Source organism: Prionailurus viverrinus, chromosome E1 (assembly GCF_022837055.1).
Source record: "Prionailurus viverrinus isolate Anna chromosome E1, UM_Priviv_1.0, whole genome shotgun sequence".
NCBI lineage: Eukaryota > Metazoa > Chordata > Mammalia > Carnivora > Felidae > Prionailurus > Prionailurus viverrinus.
This window is the reverse complement of record NC_062574.1, coordinates 6,655,205-6,676,525: the sequence shown is the minus strand read 5'-3', so window position 1 is coordinate 6,676,525 and position 21,321 is coordinate 6,655,205. Positions and strand designations below refer to the sequence as shown.

At 45.7% G+C, this 21,321-nt stretch overlaps 1 protein-coding gene across 2 annotated transcripts in view; it reads right to left on the bottom strand.

Annotated features, from left to right (window-relative positions):
* Positions 1–18,544, bottom strand: part of MYOCD (myocardin) — a 110,077-nt gene extending 91,533 nt beyond the window's left edge. For both annotated transcript variants that reach the window (XM_047833764.1, XM_047833765.1), the window contains exon 1: positions 18,072–18,544. In XM_047833764.1, the coding sequence (XP_047689720.1) occupies positions 18,072–18,126 (55 nt within the window). In that variant the 5' untranslated portion in view covers positions 18,127–18,544. The remainder of the gene's footprint in view (positions 1–18,071) is intronic.
* Between the last annotated feature and the right edge of the window lie 2,777 nt (positions 18,545–21,321).

The following is a 21,321-nucleotide window of genomic DNA, read 5'->3' as shown; positions in this document are numbered from 1 at the left end:
ATGTATTCATGGCGTGGAGCCACGAGTGGATTAGGCAGACAGCTTGCACAGCCCCGGGGACAGCAGGAACGGCCTGCAGGAGAAAGAACTTGCCATTTGACCCGCTTTCCTTGAAAGCTATTGCTGGGGCGGTGGGGGCGGGGGGGGGGGTGGGTCCTTGAGAAGAGGGCCTCTTGATTTACACCTCCTGGTGGCCACCCGCTGGCTGCGAGAGGTCACCAGACCCGATGCCCGGGGATCCAGGTTCGAGTCCTGCGCTGCTGACTTCCTATGGGTGTGAATTTGAGCTGGCGCTCAACCCTTCCTGGACCGGGCTGTGCCATCTCTACAAGGAAGGTATCATCACGCCCCACGTAAAGGCACTTGCAACAGTCCGACCGAGACTCCTTTAGCAGCGACAAATCGCTAGGTGATTTTAATAAGGACATTCGTAAGGCCATTAATAAGGCCAGCGTACCTGTCCAGAGCCAACTTGGAGAAACACTGATAACCAAGGGAGAAGTGGAGCTTGGAGCAGGGAGGGCAAGGAAAAGGCATTCTCCCCCAGTGAAGAGGAGAAGTTTCATTCCACATGGCTGGAGTCCTCGAATGTCTATTTTAGTTCTTTTGAGATCCTGAGCGTTGCCGGTAGTATCCTGTGCTGGCATCACTTACGGTATGTATCACCTTTCTGATTAGAAAAGAAAGGCATGTTCATCATAGAAAATTTGGAAACTGTACAGAGGCTCCGGGATGGAGAGCAAAGTTCGTGGTAATTCACGTCTTTAACACTTGTGATAGAACACCTGCCAACACTTGGCCTTCTTTCTTCCAATTCACATACATGCATATATATGTGAAATAATATAATATATACACACAGTATATACATATATGCATATACACATATGCATATATACGTGAAATACATATAATATATACACACAGTATGTGCATATACATATATATATGTATATATACAATATCTACCCTACGATTTCTCAAGAACTGGGATTGTTTGACATATGGAACACTGAAACCTCTTTTCTGATTTATAAATAGCTTTCTGGGGCACCTGGGTGGCTGGGTCGGTTAAGCACCTGACTTTGGCTCAGGTCATGATCTCACGGTCCGTGAGTTTGAGCCCCGCGTCGGGCTCTGTGCTGACAGCTCAGAGCCTGGAGCCTGCTTCGGATTCTGTGTCTCCCTCTCTCTGTCCTTCCCCTGCTCGTGCTCTGTCTCTCTCTCGAAAAATAAATAAATATTAAAATAAAATTTTTTAAATAAACAGTTCTCCATCTCATGGAGGTATTCTTTGAAAGCACCATATTTAATGTGCATGCTCTATCCCATTTTCAGTGATTTCAAACATTCTCCTTTGGTTGAACATTTCAGGTTTTTCCCTTTAATTTTTCTGCAGCAGATATAACACCACAAAGAATAAATCTTTGACCTTTCACAGGATACATATAATATATACATACATATACAATAGACAGTCTAATACTATACATTATACACTCGCACTGTTATATATAGAATAGTGACACATATTAAGAGTGATACAGGGGCACCTGGGTGGCTTAGTTGCTTAAGCATCTGACTTTGGCTCAGGTCACGATCTCATGGTCCGTGAGTTCGAGCCCCGCATCGGGCTCTGTGCTGACAGCTCGGAGCCTGGAGCCTGCTTCGGATCCTGTGTCTCCCTCTCTCTCTGCCCCTCCCCTGTTCATGCTCTGAGACTGTCTCTCAATAATAAACATTAAAAAAAAAAAGAATGATACATATGTGAGTATATATAGGAGTATATGTGAGTATACACATGTTATATATGTATGTATATATATGCCTTACATCTTCCATTAATGTACTGATTCTGGTTATTTTCAACTTTGGAAAAATAGCAAATGTCCATATATTAAAAAAAATTTTTAATGTTAGAAAATAATCATAGCCCTGCTGTTAGACACAAGGTTTTGAAACAACCAGACATAACATTTAGAATATTTTCTGTCTCTGGGACATTCCATGGTGTCAGCTTCTAATCTATGTGTTAAGACCGGAAACTTCTGCAGAGGCTGGCACTCCATGGAGCCTGAGGTTCCTTTGCAACCCCTCGGCTTCATCCTGTTCTCGTCTCCAGCCAAAACTGGGTTCGTCTTGCCGGATTTCCTCCTCTCCTAACTGAAAGCTCTTCGGCTCTGAAGCCAGCGCGGGTGGCGCTGAAGACAGCTTTGAGCAGGGGGATCGCTCTGTCGAGAGAGCCACTGGGTTCAATGCCAGGCACCTGCCGATCTTAGCACGGTTTCTGCTTCCCCTGCCAGCACATTTCTCAGTGGAGTCATGTGGTGAACTTGGTTCTGGGGACCCAGAAGCTAACGTTCTGGTTTTAAATCTACTGGGGACCTTAGACAAATTTCTTCTTTCCCTTTTAAGTTTATTTATTTATTTAGAGAGAGACAGAGACAGCACAGGAAGGGAGGGGGCAGAAAGAGAGAGGGAAAGAGAGAGAATCCCAAGTAGGCTCTGCACTGTCACAGCAGAGCCGATGTGGGGCTCAAACCCACATACAGCGAGATCATGACCTGAGCCGAAACCAAGAGCTGGACGCTTAACCACCTGAGGCGCCCCAGTCTTAATGTCTCCTCATCTGTACGAGCACCTTTGTGATCTCACAGAATTGGTATGAAAATAAAAGCATACGGACTAATGGGATTTATTTTTGGTGGAGAGAGTTTAATGCACCATAAAATATTATATGTATATATAACATGCACTATATATATCCAGTATAATAAAGCAGACTGTTCTCTTTGCTACTTGATCCCCCAGTGTTCTTCCCTCTACAGAGAGCTCTTCCCCTTGCTTTTATTTTTAGACAGAACAATATTTTCAATTTTAAGAGTAAAGGATTTCGGTTCTCAGTTGTGTCTGAAAAACAGTCATGAGCCTTCGCTAATCCTGACAACCAGTGGTAACCTTGCAGGGTCCCAGATGAGGCTGGGGCTCTCTTCAGAAACACCTAAAGACCCAAGCTGGACAACAATCACCCCTCTCTGGAGAGTGAAACAAACAAGAAAGCCTTCCCTAAGAATTTTCTGGAAAGGGAGAGAATACGTGATAATAGGTATACAGAGCACTTTATAGAATACCGTGTAAATTCTATAATAATACTTATCTTCATTGCTTTTTTAAAGTTTATCTATTTATTTTGAGAGAGAGAGAGGGAGAGAGCACACAGGAGGGGCAGACAGAGAGGGAGAGAGAGACTCCCAAGCAGGCTCTGTACTGACAGCACAGAGCCCAATGTGGGGCTCAATCTCGTGGACTGTGAGATCATGACCTGAGCCGAAATCAAGAGTCAGAGGCTTAACCGACTGAGCCACCCAGGCGCCCCTACTGGTGGGAATTTATTATGAACTTGAACACCCCCCTCCCCCCGCCCCCATCAGGTTCTCAGCCACCTCTGCATCTAGGTGTGCCTCAGAGAAGGTCTCTCTGACCTCCACTATGCCATGACTTAAACAAAAAACACTCACTTAGTGGATTATTACCAGAGTCATTCCCGAGTATTATAGACGGCACAAGACACACCGAATAATCAAAATAAAGAATATGGGAATATAAAAATAAAAATTCAACATTACTCATAGCCTCACCACCCAGAAATAATTACCTTGGCGATGGATTTTTCTAGGCTTTTGTTCTCTATGCATACGCCTTAAATGCTTTTCAGCGTGTTTTGCTGTGTTTGGATTCCTAACTCATGGAGCTTAAAATATTTCGACTTTGAAATATATATTTTTTAAAGTGCCTGTGGGTCAAGATGAGTCTGGTATCTTAAACTTCTTGACGTTTCGAGTGTTGGGGTCGGGCACTAAATTTAAAATTGTCTTCTAATATTCTAGATCATGTCAGAGGCTTAAAATATATAGCCAATTTAACTTTGGTACTCAAACCCTACAAATCCTGAATTTTTGTCTATTCAGTTAGGCTTACAGAAATGTGCTCTCTTCCACTACTAGGATAATGTGGTCAATTTCTCTTTATACTTTGGCTTATTTAAAAATTTTATAGAAACCGATACATTCTTATTTTAAAGGGTTCAAATGGCGTGTGTGTGTATACACAAAAGATAAGGTCTTACTCTCCTCCTACCCCTGGATATCACTGTGAACAGTGTGACTTCTATTCCTGGAGATTCTCTTTTGTGTGTTTACATCTAAATATTTTTAAAAATAAAAATGCAGAGGCGCCTGGGTGGCTCAGTCGGTTAAGTGCCCAACTTTGGTTCAGGTCACGACCTCACAGTTCGGGGGTTCGAGCCCTGCGTTGGGCTCTGTGTTGACAGCATAGGGCTTGCTTGGATCTTCTGTCTCCCCCTCTCTCTGCCCCTCCCTGCTCATGCTCTCTCTTTCAAAAATAAACATTAAAAAAATAAAATAAGAATGCAAATATATTGCCTGATTGTTTCATAATCTGTTTTTATCAACGTTTATTTATTTTGGGGACAGAGAGAGACAGAGCATGAACGGGGGAGGGGCAGAGAGAGAGGGAGACACAGAATCGGAAACAGGCTCCAGGCTCTGAGCCGTCAGCCCAGAGCCTGACGCGGGGCTTGAACTCACGGACCGCGAGATTGTGACCTGGCTGAAGTCGGACGCTTAACCGACTGCGCCACCCAGGCGCCCCCATAATCTGTTTTTAAAAACTAATTGTAGGTCTTAGAGATCTTTTCATGTCAGTTCATAGAGAATTTTATCATTTATTTTTTTCTTTGCATTGTATTTTATCGTATTTCATTGTATGAGTGTACCATAATTAAATTAACCATGCCACTAACTGATGGATGTTTACACTGTTTCCATCCTTTTTGGCATTATAAACTATAATGTGATGTGATGAGAATCCCTGTACATGCAAGCGTCTCTTTAGATTACCTGCCTTAATCTTGGTTGATGGTAAGCTTATTTAAAACGTAACAGAAAATGTCAAATTGTTGTTTTTCTTTATTATTTTTTTTTAATTTTACTTTTGAGAGAGAGAGAGAGAGAGAGAAACAGACAGAGCATGAGCAGAAGAGGGGCAGAGAGAGAGGGAGACACAGAATCCGAAGCAGGCTCCAGGCTCTGAGCTGTCAGCACAGAGCCAGACGTGGGGCTCGAACTCACAGACTGTGAGATCACAACCTGAGTTGAAGTCGGACGCTCAACTGACTGAGCCACCCAGGCGCCCCAGAAAATGTCAAATTGTATCCCATTTGGATGTGCTAAGCCTTCGGATGTCTATTTCTCCATACTTGCTAAATACTTGATGCTACCAATATTTTAAATTTTTACAAATCTGATGTTTTTAAAAAATGCTGTCTTTCAATCTGAATATTCTTGAATGTGGTTTCAGTATATTCCATGTGCCTTTTGACTGTTTTTTTGCCTTTGAATTATCTTTCTCTTTAGGTTGTGGGCTTTTAATCCTATTGTTTATACAAGTCCCTTTAATAAGTTTGTCTGAATACACATTTCAAGTGTTTTCTTTCAATCTACTGTTTCGATTTTTAAATTTCTTTTGCTGTTTTTTCCCCCATGTAGCTTCTGAAACTTTTTAAGTGGCCAAATATGTCAATTTTTATTTCTTCGGCAACATGCTGGGGAGGGCGTATCTTATTCCAAGATTATAAAATTATTGTTTTCTTCTAACATTTTATAGATTTCCTTAGCTCTTTGATCCATATGGAATTCTTTAAAAGATTCATTACAAAATAGCTGAAATCATTTACTTCTGAAAGGACAATTTTCCCAACAAACCTTTATTGTATTGCTGATTTGAGAGCAGCCATTACCACAGATTAATAGAGTTTAAATTCAGAGACCCATAAGTGTCTACGTGTATATGTACAACAGACACAATCCTGATCCACTGATAATGTGTTTTACTTCTAATTACTACATAGGTATTTTTTTCCAGCTTTATTGAGGTATAATTGACATAATTCTAAGGTAAGAGTGCACAACATGATGGTCTGATATGCATACAGGCTTTTGAAGGATACCCACCACTGAGTTAATTAACATGGCCCTGACCTCACATATTTACGTTAGTTTGTTTGTTTCTTTGGTGAGGAGACTTAAGTTCCAGGCTCTTGGCAAACCAGTTATACATACATTGTTACCAACTACAGTCACCATGTTATATACATTAGATCCACGGACCTCATTCGCCTTATAACGAAAGTCTGTATCCTTTTACCAACCTCTCTTTATTTCTCCCACCCTCCAGCACCTGCCGAACACCATTCTACTCTCTGGTTCTAGAGATTTCTTTTATAGTTTTGGGTCTTAGGGCAACTCTATTCTTGTTGGTTTTCAAAAATTCCTTGGGGCGCCTGGGTGGCGCAGTCGGTTAAGCGTTCGACTTCAGCCAGGTCACGATCTCGCGGTCCGTGAGTTCGAGCCCCGCGTCGGGCTCTGGGCTGATGGCTCAGAGCCTGGAGCCTGTTTCCGATTCTGTGACTCCTTCTCTCTCTGCCCCTCCCCCGTTCATGCTCTGTCTCTCTCTGTCCCAAAAATAAATAAATGTGGAAAAAAAAAATTAAAAAAAAAATTCCTTGCATTTTTGTTCTCAAATGGAGATTGAAATAGTCAGCTTTCATTAAAAGTCCTAAAATTCTTGGGGCACCTGGGTGGCTCAGTTGGTTAAGCGTCCAATTCTTGGTTTCGGTTCAGGTCATGATCTCATGGTTTTGTGAGATCGAGCCCCACATTGGGCTCTGCACTGACAGTGTGGAGCCTGCTTGGGATTCTCTCCACCAACCCCCCCCCCCCCGCTCCTCCCCTACTCTCACTGTCTGTATCTCTCTCAAAAATAAATAAACTTAGGGCTGCCTGGGTGGCGCAGTCGGTTAAGCGTCCGACTTCAGCCAGGTCACGATCTCGTGGTCCGTGAGTTCGAGCCCCGCATCAGGCTCTGGGCTGATGGCTCAGAGCCTGGAGCCTGTTTCCGATTCTGTGTCTCCCTCTCTCTCTGCCACTCCCCCGTTCATGCTCTGTCTCTCTCTGTCCCAAAAATAAACGTTGAAAAAAAAAATTAAAAAAAAATAAATAAACTTAAACAAAAAGGTCCTAAAATTCTGGGAGGATGGCATGTATAATGTATGGATTAACTCATACTAGAAACAAGTCTCTTGATAAATCACTGTTTAGGAAACCAAGAACAATAATGGTAACTGGGTATATGCCTGGAGTTGTAGTCCAGAAAGAAGCATATTAAATCTACTTGGCCAAATAGGTGTGTATGTTGGAGCGGGGGAGGAGTGGGGGAATGGGGGGTGGGAGGAGGGAGTTCTAGGTTCTAATAGCAATGGTCATCTTGACACAGTGGAACCAAGGGGATCAGATGTGGCCTCCGCCACTTACTGGTTACATTACTCTGACCAAGTTGCTTAATATCTTTGAGACTTGGCTTCTTCATCTATAAAATGAGATGGACAATCATACGTGTCCCATAGCATTCTGTAAGGATTGAATGAGATCTTACAAGTGCCACAGATAACAGGTTCTCATTAACTCCTAGTCCTCTTTGCTTGTCCTTTGATGAGATATCAGTCATATTTGGTAACAGGTGGTCCCCCAAAGAGCCACACAGAAGTTTCCAAAGGTATCTCGTAACTATGACTCCTTTTCCTTTTTATTCTTGACCGAGAAGGTGTGAAAAGCTTATAGAACACCAGTCGCCACTAAGTACCCAAGACAACTCTGAGAGCTAGCTCTGTTACAGGGGCAAGCATTCATTTCCAAATGGAAATCAGACTAGGGTTAAGCTTCGTACATAGTAAGTGCTCCAGAAATATCAGCTACCGCAGTGGATCATAAAGATTCATAACCATTATTCCTACACTTGGATAGTTACTCTAAACAATGAGTATCCTATAAAATAATCCTGGGGAATAAAAAGGCTATGTGCATTAAGATTTTCATAGTAGTGTTATTTATAACATAAAAACTATAACTGGCTTCATTTTCCAACACAAGTGGAAAAGGCTTAGCAACTTACTCTATACTCACTTGATGGACTTCGATACAGTCTCCAAACCAAGAATGTGATGCTACGTAGCAGCTTGGAAAATGACTTATGACATCATGCTGACTGATAAAATGGCTGAATATAAACTTATGTATACACTTTGACTGTAACTTTATAAAAATATTCACCCATGGCAGCAAGGACAGGAAGGAAGCACAAAATGATAAAAACTTTTAAAGTCCTGAGGAGATCATTGTTCAAGTAACGTTGAATAGCATCTTCTAGATGTGACCTGTTTTGGAGTTTTATTGCCCCGTGTGGAGCTTGAGTACCAACAAAGCTCTCCCGTGGAACTCTACGCCTCTCAGAGAAACCAGCCCAACCAGTCTTGAGGAGGACCAAGTTGAATGACTTCTGGAAGGAAGAGTGTTTGGGGAAACAGGAAGGACAGAAAGCTATAGGGCACTTTCCAGACCCTTCACCTTATCTGTGAAAGGAACATACTCCCTGGGGCTACCTGTCTACATTTCATAAGAACTGATGCCTCTGCAGCACTTAAGAGATGGAGAAGAGAGATGCAGGTTGAGGGCAGAAAAGTCACTCAGATGGCAGATGGAACTGGGTGCCTGACAAGACAGACTACCTGTCTGACTGCTTGTAGAGCCACTCTTTATTGCTACACAGACCGAGCTGTGGCTAAGCTCCTAGACGTGAGGGAAGCCATTAAATACACTTCACAATGTTACAGTAGCTAAAGTCAGTCCTTGTACCGCCAAAATTCTGCTGCTTCTTGGGCTAATCTAAGGTGGCTGAATGCAGCAAACGTCAACTGGCGTGATTAAAGTAAGAGAAGCATGTGCTCCCATAGGCCCTACGGGGAAATGGAAGACTTCATCTTCCTTCCACCAACAGGAGAAAAATAATTCTTCTTTCAATGGCTCTAGAGGGCACTTTGCTGTGCCAGGCAAATATAACCACAAGCAAACAAGCCATATATATACATATATACACATAATAGATATACATATATATTATATATATAATATATACAATAAATAATATAATATATACATATATAACATATATACATATATAATATATAAATATATAAATATATTAACATTTATATCAATATAATTATTTATATGTTTTATAGTTATATATTTCTAATATAATATTAATATATTAATATATAACTATAAATATATGAATATTTATATATTCATATATAAATATATTTACACATTTACATATATTTATATATACTTCTTATATGCACATACATATACATATATGTATATACACACACACACAGACACACACACAAATATGTCAGGAATCAGCCTTATTTATTTAAAAACTTTTTTTTTTTCAACGTTTATTTATTTTTGGGACAGAGAGAGACAGAGCATGAACGGGGGAGGGGCAGAGAGAGAGGGAGACACAGAATCGGAAACTGGCTCCAGGCTCTGAGCCATCAGCCCAGAGCCTGACGTGGGGCTCGAACTCCCGGACCGGGAGATCGTGACCTGGCTGAAGTCGGACGCTTAACCGACTGCGCCACCCAGGCGCCCCTGCCTTATTTATTTTAAATATCCGGGAGTAAATGATACATTTTAACAGCATTTAGAGACCCTCATATTGTATCTAGGAATAAGATCTAAAACTGGTTAAGCAAAGTTCAATTTACTAGTTATTCTGGATTATAGCAGAATAGAGTTTAGTGCAAATCACTCATTAAAAACAATCGCTACCTTGCTTATAAAGTAGAAAGCCTAAGTCCTAAAATAGCAAGGCTGTAAAACTATTATTTGGCTAATAGTTATTGGTTTTTTTTGTTGTTGTTGTTTTTAAAGATCCTATTTATGTCCATCAAATGCTTTTCAACCCTGGGGTTAAGCACTTTGGCGTCTTCTTGTACACTCCAACGTAATTCGACTAGATTAGAGTCCATGTGATCTGGGTCAGTCCAGCTTGACACAATCTTACTGGCTGTGCCTGTCACATGCTACAGCAGGTGAAAGATGAGGGCTATTCTTTCTGGTCTTGAAAAACTTAATTTTTTTAAAGGACCCCAGGTGCACTAAATTGGACTAGTTACAACCCTTGACTCATGTTACATTGTCACAGTCATCATTGATCCCTGAATGAACAAGTTTAATTAATTTGCTTAATAATAAACATTCCCTCCCCCCAACACCTAAGAATACCACCAGCAACTTTTTCCTTACTTTAGGCTACACCGTATCTCCTCACCTGGCCCACTCCAGAGATAACTACTTTTTCTGAATTTCGTATTTTACAGGCTCTTATCCCCTTGCTGTTCCAGGCTTTCTAAAGTTTATTTTGAGAGAGAGAGAGATAGAGGCAGGGACGGGCGGGGAGAGAGGGACAGAGAGAGACTCCAAGCAGGTTCCTCACTGCCAGCGCAGAGCCTGATGCGGGGCTCAAACCCACAAACGGGGAGACCATGACCTGAGCTGAAATCAAGGGTCCGCCTCTCAACCGACTGAGCCACCGAGGCACTCCCGCCTTGTTGTTCTAGTTTTAAAACACACGCACATATGCCTACAAATATATCAAAACATAGATAGCCTACTTGTATTGCTTTCGAATAGTCTTTGGGGGGAAGGATAAAATGTCTTTGTAACAAATATTTTGTGGGGCCCTCTATGCGGTTCGAATAGTCTTTGGGGGGAAGAATAAAATGTCTTTGTAACAAATATTTCATGGGGCCCTCTATGCGGTTCACTGTTCTAACACCGCCACCAAATAAAGCAGTGAAAACAAACACAAAAATGCTGGCCTCCGCGGACAAATAACAACTTCCATTCAGGAATTAAAATTCACCCTTATTTTTTTTTAATGTTTTTTTGAGAGAGAGAGAGAGTGAGTGAGTGGGGGGAGGACAGAGAGAGGGGGAGACAGAGAATCCCAGTCAGGCTTCTCAGCTATCAGTGCAGAGCCCGACGTGGGGCTTGAACCCACGGACCGTGAGATCCTGACCTGAGCCATAACCAAGGCATCCCTAAAATGCACCCATTTTTAAAGGGTCAGCTCACTGTGTTCTCATGGAGACTTGTTGCTGCTCTAATATTCCATGTGAAGACAGGGAATGTTTCTTTCCTGCTCCCCCAACTGTATACCCAGCTCCTAGCTTCCTGTAACTTGCTTCCTTCCATTGCAAGGGAAACAGAGAAGAAACAGGTGTGGAATGAATGAATGAACAAATACAGAACTCACACACAGCATTTTCTAGGTTGGCTGTGAGCTCCTGGAGGACAGGGTTATAATCCTACTGAGGATATCCCTGGGGTCAGGGACACTGATGACTGATACCAGTAAAAAAAAAAAAACAAACAGACATGTGAGGACTGGTAAGGATGTGAGCAAGCAGCCAGAAGGGAAACCATCGGAGTGCACACCTGGGTGGGTGGGAAGGGCCTGCCAGTAACCTACATACAGAGATTCACTCCATTAAATAAATCACTGTTGAAAACCATGAGCTTCTCTGTGCAGAGCAGAATTTTCCACAATGTGTTTATCCAGCAAAAACTGCCCCATGGGATACTGTGTGGATAAAGGTGAAATACATTTGAGAGTCACTGCCTGTTAAAAGTTCATAATATACTGGCCTGCCTACGTGGCTCAGTCGGTGAAGCATCCGACCCTCGATTTCGACTCGGGTCATGATCTCACAGTTCAGGAGATTGAGCCCCATGTTGGGTTTTGCACAGACCATGTGGGATCTCCTCGGGTTCTCCCCCTTCCTCTCTCTCGCTCTCAAAATTCATGAATAAACTTAAAAAAAATTAAAAAAAAAATTAGAACTACTAAAGTCTTCGAGAAATCCTGCAGTTAAAGATCCAATCTAATTTTCAGGATATTTTGCTTCCCTCTGGCTAAAAATGTCCTGCTACACAAATGTTTAACGTCCTGTGGAACTAGTCTTCTGTGGACCACCCTGGGAAAAACACTGGGATTGTGGCTACATAATCCATATTAAGGGGAAAGTTCTGTAGAAGAAAATCTGCAGGACGGAGGGACTGCAAAGTTGAGGGAAGTGAGGTCATAGGCAAGATAACGTGTCCCCTGCAAAGATGTCCACGTCTTAGTCCCAGGGACCTGTGAATATGTTGCTTTACATGGTCCTATGGGCCATAGTGTGTCCCATACCCCTCTCCAAATTCATATATTGAAGCCCTAACCCCCAATGTGATGGTGTTTCCTTTGGGAAATACTTAGGGAAATACTGTCAGTATTTCCTTTGGGAAATACTTAGGTTTAGATGAGGTCATGAGGGTAGGGCCCTCCATGATGGGCTTAGTGCCCTTGTGGCAAGAGAACCAGAGAGTTCATCCACCCACCCCCATTTCTGTTCTCTTTCCTTTTTCTTTTTCATGTGAGGACATAATGAGAAGGCAAGCCAAGAGGAGACCTCTCACCAGACACGGACCATGATGGCACCCTCAGACCTCCAGCCTCCAGAGCCGTGAAAAAATAAATTTCTGTTGTGTAAGCCTCCAGTCTATGACACTGCTGTGATACCAGCCGTGCTAATAAGACACAGGACACTGGGGATGTTAAGGCTGTAGATGCAATTTAGGTTGCTAATCAGATGACCATAAAATAGGGAGATTATCCTGGATGCGCCCAATGGAATATGCCATCCTGCATGTGGGAGGCAGAAGCAGAAGGAAGTCAGAGAGAGAGTTGAAGGTGCTAGACTATCGCTTCTAAAGATGGCTTCTAGAAGGGGCCATGACCTACGGGGTGCAGGTGCTTCTAGAATCTAGAAAGGCCAAGGAAACAGATTCTCCTTTAGAGAGAGCCCTATTAATAACACTTGGATGTTAGCCCAGTGAGACCCTTCTCTGACTTCTGACTTCCATAACTATGAGATAACAAATCTGCATTGTTTTAAGGCACTAATGTTGTGGGAATTTGCTTCAACAGCCACAGGAGGCAAACACTGCTGCTGAGAAAGGAATCAGTGGCTGTCAGCAAAGACACAGGAAGTTCAGATAGAAACGGATTGCATGGACACTGGCCTGAGCATGAGAATTAGCTCTTATCTTCCTCCTCGTCTCATTGTATCTGGTAGAAATTCCTGGAAGATCTTGACAGAGCAAGTTTTCCCAAATTTTAAAAATGATCCATTGGTCATTTCAATGGCACGATGGGTGTGGGGGGGTGGGGGCGCCTGGGTAGCTCAGTCGGTTAAGCGTCCAAATTCGGCTCAGGTCATGATCTCGCAGTTCACAAGTTTGAAACCCCCCCCCCCCCGTCGGGCTCTGTGCTGACACCTCGGAGCCTGGAGCCTGCTTCGGATTCTGTGTCTCCCCCTCTCTCTGCCCCTCCCCCACTCACGCTCTGTCTCTCTCAAAATATAATAAACACAATAATTTTTAAAAAAATTTTAAAAATTAGCAAGATGCAATTAAGGAATCGTTAAGATATTTGTGCTCGTGTAAAAGCACACAGAAACATGGTCTTCAGTGAGATACTGAAAAGGAAGACAGAGCACACGAAGCGATCAAAGTGATGGTCTTAGAAGACCGTGTTCATCATGAAGACGACAGGTGTGAATTATTTATTTATCCACTCAAGAAACAGGTGTTGAACATCTCTCGTCTGTCTGGTTCCCTGAGAACACATCCGCTCAAAAACATCATGGTAATGCTTTTATGAAGCTTATGGGCTTCCAATGTTACAAAAACACTCAGGGCTTGGGAAAAAAAAATATATATATATATCTCAAATCTTAGGGCTGAAAGCTAATGCAGATGCAACCAGTCAAAAATCCTCTTTTGTGGATGACGAAAATGAAGTTTAAAAAGGTCAATTATATATATACATATATATGTATACATATATATATACATACATACATATATGTATATATGTACATACATATGTACATGTATGTATATATGTATATATGTATATATACATACATATATGTATACATATATATGCATACATATATGTATACATACATATGCATACATATATACATACATATATATGCATTCATATATACATACATATGTATGTATACATATATATATTTAAATGTGTATATATACAAATTTATACAAATTATATATATCATAGTATGCAATTAGGCACTTCCCTAGGTTAAATTATTTCTTCTAGGCTACAAAACTAATTAATGATGCAGGCGGGACCAGAGCCTGATGAGCGTCTCTTGAGCTCATGGTGACAATTTCTTCAGTGGTTTCCAATATGGTAAACACCTTCAGGGCCAACACCTTCATTCAATTTCCTCGATTCGTAGGAGAGAGATTGTAGGGATGGGAAGGATCTAGCCAAAAGTGTGAATCTGTTGTCCTTTAAGGTGATCTAAAGGATGACCGTGGTGTCCTGGTGAGGGGTGCACTGCGTTTTCCAGAAGGACAGCAGCCAAGGATGACAAGACTTGGACTGCAGACCCGGGATGCCTGTGCCTGGACGTCGCTCAGGTTGAAGGCAGGGTTGCCAGATGAAATACAGAATGCCTGGCTCGATCTGCATTTCAGGTAACAGTATGCCCCTTGTTTTGCAATCTGCTAGAAAGCTAAGCATTATTTATCTGAAATTCAAATTTAACTGGGCATCCTGTATTCTTATTTATTAAACCTGCCCTAAATTTGTAGGGGAAGGAGGCAAGATCATGGTGGATACTGGAGTCTGCCTTTGCATGGACTGTTTTGAGTTGGAAGAGGAGAAAAAAAAAGCAAAAGAAATGTAGTTCTTTTTGAAGGGGGATCCATAAATGGAACACTCTTTTTTAAGTTTCTTAACATTTATTCATTTTTGAGAGAGAGAGAGAAAAAGCGTGAGCAAGGGAGGGGCAGAGAGAGCGAGAGGGAGAGACACAGAATCCGAAGCAGGCTCCAGCCTCTGAGCTGTCAGCACAGAGCCCGTCGCGGGGCTTGAACTCACGAACTGCGAGATCACGACCTGAGCCGAGAAGTCGGCCACTTAACCGACGGAGCCACCCAGGCACGCAGACCTCTCTCCTTTTTATCCTTTGTGCGTGGTGTGTGTATGTGTGCACGTGAGCATACACGCATACGCAGGAGTCCTCGGCTTTTGTTGACACAAAAACTCCGGTGTGAACGAAAACCATTCACAGGGATCCTGATTACAGATGTTGACCAAACAACACTGAGAATGTTTTAGAGGGTAAAAACGTGACCGCTCTGGAAGTACTACTACCTACTGTGGTTATAGAAACGGTCTACCATTTACGTCCAACAGCTACACAGCCCAGTCGCAATTTTGCTTGTTCCCAGTCTTTGTGTGTTTTACATAGAACCTTAAAATGTGAGGAGAGGGTCTGTGCGATCACCTCGTCCAACTTGGACATTCACGGATTAAGTTACGGAGACTCAAGGCAAGTCGCCGACCCAGGATGGCGCTCTGTAAAAACAGGACAGTATTTGTGGAGGGCTTAACCAAATACCAGGCATTTAAGAAATGATCTGCTTCTATCATCACATTGAATCCTGACTCCAACCCTGTCGTCATCCTTATCGTTCAGATGAAGCAAATTGAGGCGGAGAGAATTATGCAATGTACCTAAGGTCAAGGTTATACCGCTGGAAAGTAGGAACGGCCTGCTAAAAACCCAGCTAGTTTGGCTCCAGACCAATCTCTTGTGGAGTCAGTGAGTGTGTAGTGCACACACTCAACCACGAGACCCCTCGTCCTCTCAAATACGATGAGTTTATATCATTAAATATGTTAATTAACATGTAAAAACGCCCTAGTTTCCTGCTGTGGTAAGGGTGATTTTGTACTTAATAATGAGGTCACTCCAACGAAGTTGGCTGCACACACATCGGTTTCAGAGTCAAAAACAGTGATCTGTTTACTTATGAACAGCCCCACGACCCTTGCTGTGATCAGAGAACAATCTAGCTGCATTTCTTCCTTGAAATAGTTTTCATTCAATACGTCTCGCTGCCGTCTACCCTCCAAGCAAACCTGAGGAGCTCATGAAACAAGAAAAAAAAAAAGCACACCGAGAAAACGCACAGGAGAGAAATCAAAACAGAGAAGAGGCCACCCTGTCCATCGCCGGCTACAAAATAAACCCAGTTCTCTTGGGAAGTGCACCCTGCCTACTGGACATCTGAGGGGGGGAGCTACGACCGTCATTATATCCAGGAAGAATAATCGTGGTCTGCAACACCTCATTCACTTAGTTTCACGTGCTGCTCGTTTTTCTTCTCCGTGTTTCAGGGGCTTATCAACCCCTTCGAGGTTGCACCTTGGAGGACCAAACCCGCTTTGTCCATTTCCAGACCCCAGGTTTGCTATGCCCCATATCTGCATTGGTGTCATGTTCTCCTGAAGCTACCCTTTCGGTGACACAAAAGCCAAAGCTTTAAAACAAAAGAAAAGGAAACAAAGGAAGGAAAAAGAGAAAGGGAGGTGGGGACTGGAGTCCTCAGAAGCTCCAGGATCTACCTGGGAAACGCCAGGACTCCACTGAGCCACTAAAACGGGAATTAGGCGCCTGGCTCACATGGTCTTCCCTCTCGTCTGCACTTTCACCCCTAGGAAGGGTTCCTTGACGAGTTCCCTAAGTCCCTTTTGCAATTCTACCATCACGTACTTCAACTCCTTTTAGAGACAAACCAGCCCCTCCCCTGCCCACCCCCCACCGCAACGCGAAATTGGGAAGGGCGCACGCATCTGAAATCATGAGCTTAACAGCTTCTTGCAAAAACAAAGCTGCATACTCTCTTTTTCAGAAAGGTGGCGGTGTTGCCTTGCGGTTTTGACCGAATCACCGAGCAGTGGCCAGGTCCAGCGGATTAGCAGACCAACCGGAGCACCTCGCCAGGGAAGGGAGACGAGGGCCTTAATCCACCGAGGGACCCGGCGCCTGCCAGAGCCCGGAGCATCAGGGTACTGAGGCTTGTGGCCACACAAGCTCTCGAGCGGTCCTGTCCCTTCGGCAGTTACACAGCCATTTACAAAAACCTCCTGTGGGGCCCCCAGGCCTCTAAGGGCCGGGAGGGTCTAAGGGAGTCACAGATGACCCTTCACTTTCCCCCACCCCCTGCTTCTCATCTTCCAAACATGAATCCCAGGTGAAGCACCGAGTGGCCCCCATTTGGAAAAGCTGCGGAAAACTTAGCCGACTACAGCAACATGCTAACACCTGTTACCCGGAGTGTTGGCTTAGGAGTGCTCATTAAGGAATCCACCTTCTAAGCGGGAACTCTGCCCTGCGTGGGGTGGTTTATTACCACTTTTATAAAACCGAGATTCCACATCGTGCTGCGCGAACACCCACACGTCGATACCTTCCATGGGAACCCAAACCAACCCTTCAAGGCCAGCGGCTAGACTTCCCGGCTGTCCCTTCCACTCACCGTCACTCGGCGTCCTTTGAAAAGTTTCTCTGTGCGCCGCTAACACGGAAATTTGGGGGGGGGGGGCGGAATTCTCCATTTATAAATATCGGATGGTTTGGGGAAAAAAAAAGTATTTGTGGCACTGGACCTTTTTTTTCCCCCTACAGTGATGTCATCTCAAATACTTGGTGTGCTCCAAATTTGCTATTTTTACTTCCCCCAAGTGACTTTTTTTGGGAAATACATTTGTTTGGATTAGCTACATTTTCAGTGACCCGGTGTCTATTAATACACAGAATCAGGTTCATCTCCTCAGCAATTACAACTGATATTATGCGGCGCTCACGCTTCGGAGCCCTTATTTGTTCATCTCCAAAGTTGTTCCTTTCAGATGGACCCCTCCAAAGGTTCTGCTCACGGATACAGAAAAGATAAACACAGAATTGGCCTTTTCACAAACAAAAATCACACCCAGCAACTCAAAGCATTTAAAACGGAAGACCTTAAAGTTCCCCCTCCCCTCCCCCAAACTCCAAAGTCAAATAAAAGTCTCCACTTTCAAAAATGTGCCTGGGGTGGGTGGGACAGAGTGAGAGTAGCCACGGCGGGCTTCGAAACACTGGATGGAAAGCAGTGTAGACGTGGGAGCTGCCGGAGAGGAAAGGCAATAAGGAACGCTAAACGCCTTAGCCCTACCTGATCTGAATTTGCTCCTAATCAGCAAGGAATGCTCAGACCCCAGGAGCGTCATGTTGAGTGTCCACGAGCCGCTGGTCCCTCTGCCAGACGCCCCCTGTTTTCCACCAGGAACCGGCTCCCGGAGCCCAGCGGAGCGCAGCTAACAACCCAGAATTCATCCACCTCTCCGGGAGCGCCCCTGGGCAGGAGGACAGTGGCAGCCAGCGGCCGAGAGCGGTGTCCCCGGAAGGCTAGCGGCTCCCCCCTCGCCGCGCGGGGCTAACTGCCTCTGAGCCGGCGGGACCCTCCTCCTCCACCGAGTCCGGCCGGGAGCCGCGGCATCCCAGGCGTGCCCCGCTGATGTCATAGGCTGACAGCGATCGCGGAGTATCGCCACCACGCCTTTATGAAGGGCCCAAGTTTGCCATCTGATACTTTTTTACTACTGACAGCGGCTCGGCCAATCAGGCGCGGCGAGCGGGGCCGGCGGCCGCCGGGGGAGCCGCGGGCGCGCGGGGTCCGGGCCGGCGGCGGGTGGGCGGCGCATGGAAGGGGGGTGGCGCGCTGGGGTAGGGGCACGCGGGGTCCCGGCAGGCGGCGGGTGGACGGCGCGCAGGGGGAGGGACGCAGGGGCGCGCGGGGTCAAGACAGGCGGCTGGTGGACGGCGCGCAGGGGCAGGGGCGCGTGGGGTCCAGCCGGGCGGCGGACAGGGGCAGGGGCGAAGGGCCCAGGCAGGCGGCGGGTGGGCGGAGCGCAGGGGCAAGGGGGGTGGTGCGCAGAGGCAGGGGCGCAGGAACCGAAACAGGCGATGGGTGGGCGGCGCGCAGGGGCGCACGGGCGCACGGGGTCCGGGCTGGCGGCGGGTGGGCGGCGCGCAGGGGCAAGGGGGTGGCGCGCTGAGGCAGGGGCGCAGGGGCGCGCGGGGTGGGTGCGAGTCCCCGGCGGGAAGGAGGCGCTCGCGCGCCTGGAGCCCAGCAGGCTCGGGCGCATCGCGCTCCCACGTTCTGTCTGCGCCGCCAAGACGAGCGTCCACGGAGAGAGTGGAAAGCCTTTAATTTCCCCGGGATATGCGCTTTCGGGGCCCGCCTGATCCGGTGGATGCGCACATCCAGCCCCGGGACTCAAGACCGTCCGTCTGGGGGTCGGGGGAGGAGACACAAGGGTTGGCTGAATACCCTTTGGGGCCCCAGTAGGGCGGGACTCAAGGAGGGATCGTCTCAGGAGCTGTGGTTCGGCTTTAGCTTGAAAAGGCTCAAGGCTTTTCCTATGAATGAGTCCCTCCTTAGCGGGGAAATCCATTCCGGACCCCAAACGGAGTTATTGGACATCTAGAATGCGCCAGGCGTTAGATGCTCTAGGTGATCTGCATTTGCTCCTAATCAGCAAAGAAGGCTCATCGAGAAGTAACACGAAAGCCCTGCTCTCAAGAAGTTTGCTTAGTAGGTGGTGGCGGGGAAAATAAAAACCAAGCTGTGTTTATATACCTAACGTTGGGTTGGATTTATTCGCAGCCTTACGTCCGTGTGGGCCCCACGCCTCCTCTATCACATACGTAACTGCTTTTGACTCAGGAGAACTCAACCCTTAAAAGGTCAGAGGGTGACAGGTGGCTCCTGGGACACCTTCTAGTGCCTTGAACTCAGACCTCTGCGGGAATTCTCTAATCCTTGCCATCACTGGATCTGACCAGTCTTTTGTGTCAATCAGTCTTCTTGAGATAGGCCGTTCAATTCCTGTGTCAGAAAGGACGCAGCGCAATCCCACTCGTGTTCCCATCGCGAATGGTGTCCCGGCCACGCAGGGCTGTTGACAGGCCGAGGAGATGCCCAAGAGGATCTTGACTGTGTCACATTTCCAGAGTGTGTCACTTTCCTAGGCCTGCAGAAATGAGTTACCTTGAGTTTAGTGGATCCAGAGGACCCAAGTTTATTACCTCGCCGTGCTGGAGGGCAGAAGCTGGAGACGGGTTCTCAGGGGCTAGAAGCCAGTATTAATAGGTATTATCAGTATCCCCCTCTGGAGGATCCAGGAGAAACTGTTTCTGAGTCCGGTTCCGGGTTCTAGAGGCCATCCGTGTTCTTCTGCTCATGGCCCCCTCCTTTCCTCTCCAGAACCAGTGGTGGTGGGGGCAAGCTCTGATTGTGTGTGGGGGGTGGGGGGTGGCTCTGATCTCCACCCCTCCCCCTCTTCTGCCTCCCTCTTCCGCATTTGAAGGACGCTTGTGATTCCCCTGGGTCCACCTGGCTAAACCTTAGTGTAAGGTCAGCTTATTGCCAGCCTTGATTCCATCTGTTACTTATGTCATTGCCCTTTGCCAGGCAGTGTTAAAACAGTCACACTAGGGGATGAAGGTGTGAACAGCGGGGAGGGGGGCACATTCTGCTCGACAAGGAGTGACCCCCTCTCCCTACCAGCAGGTTCCTGCCCTCAGTCAAGCCCCAGGCTCCTGGTCTCCAAAGGAAAGAAGTCAAGGGGGTGGGGTTTGGAAACTTAGAAGAACTCCAGCAACTTCCAGATGCCCGTGGCGGAGAGGTGCTCTTCGGGGAAGAGATTAACGACATGGGGGAATATTGCAAGATAATCCAGTAGAGAAAGAAAAAGAAAAGGAAAAAAAAAAAGCCAAACAGATTTTTATCCGGAGGGCTGGAGGGCTGAGAAGAGGTCCATGCAGCTTGGCAGAGAATTATTTTTCAGCGAAAGTTGTGAGAATAGCTGAAGCCAGCATTGGATGTAAGGGTCTGCATGACCTAGGGGAGTTGGACAGAATACATTGTTTTCCCTCTGCAGGCCTGACTCCTGTGTGTGTGTGTGTGTGTGTGTGTGTGTAGGGGAGCATGGTTTCTTTTTTGAGTGAGTTTGGGAAATGCTGGTAACCGAGGCCCTCAATTTTCCCATCACAGCACAGAGCTGCTGACGTCTGCCCTCTGAGATTTATGCCCCCTCCGGTGTGGAATATCTCTGGATATAAATATGCTTGTATCGAAGCTCATCCTTCCTCCTCTTCATAGAAGCATTTCTGAGCGTGTGGAAAAAAAAAAAAAGTGGAATTTGGAGAGGAGGAGGTTCCCAAAGCAAACAGATCTCCAAGGCGGCTGTGAGAACAGACTGCCACAGCAATGATGCCCCCCCCCCCCCACCCCGCTCTGTCCTACCATTTGACTACCTCGGGGGCACCTGTCCCGTGCCTTGCTACCCTCTGGCTTCTCTCCTGAGGCCTGGAGTGAGCCTGTGATGTCAGGCGGAGAAGAGACGTGAGCAAACTGCAAA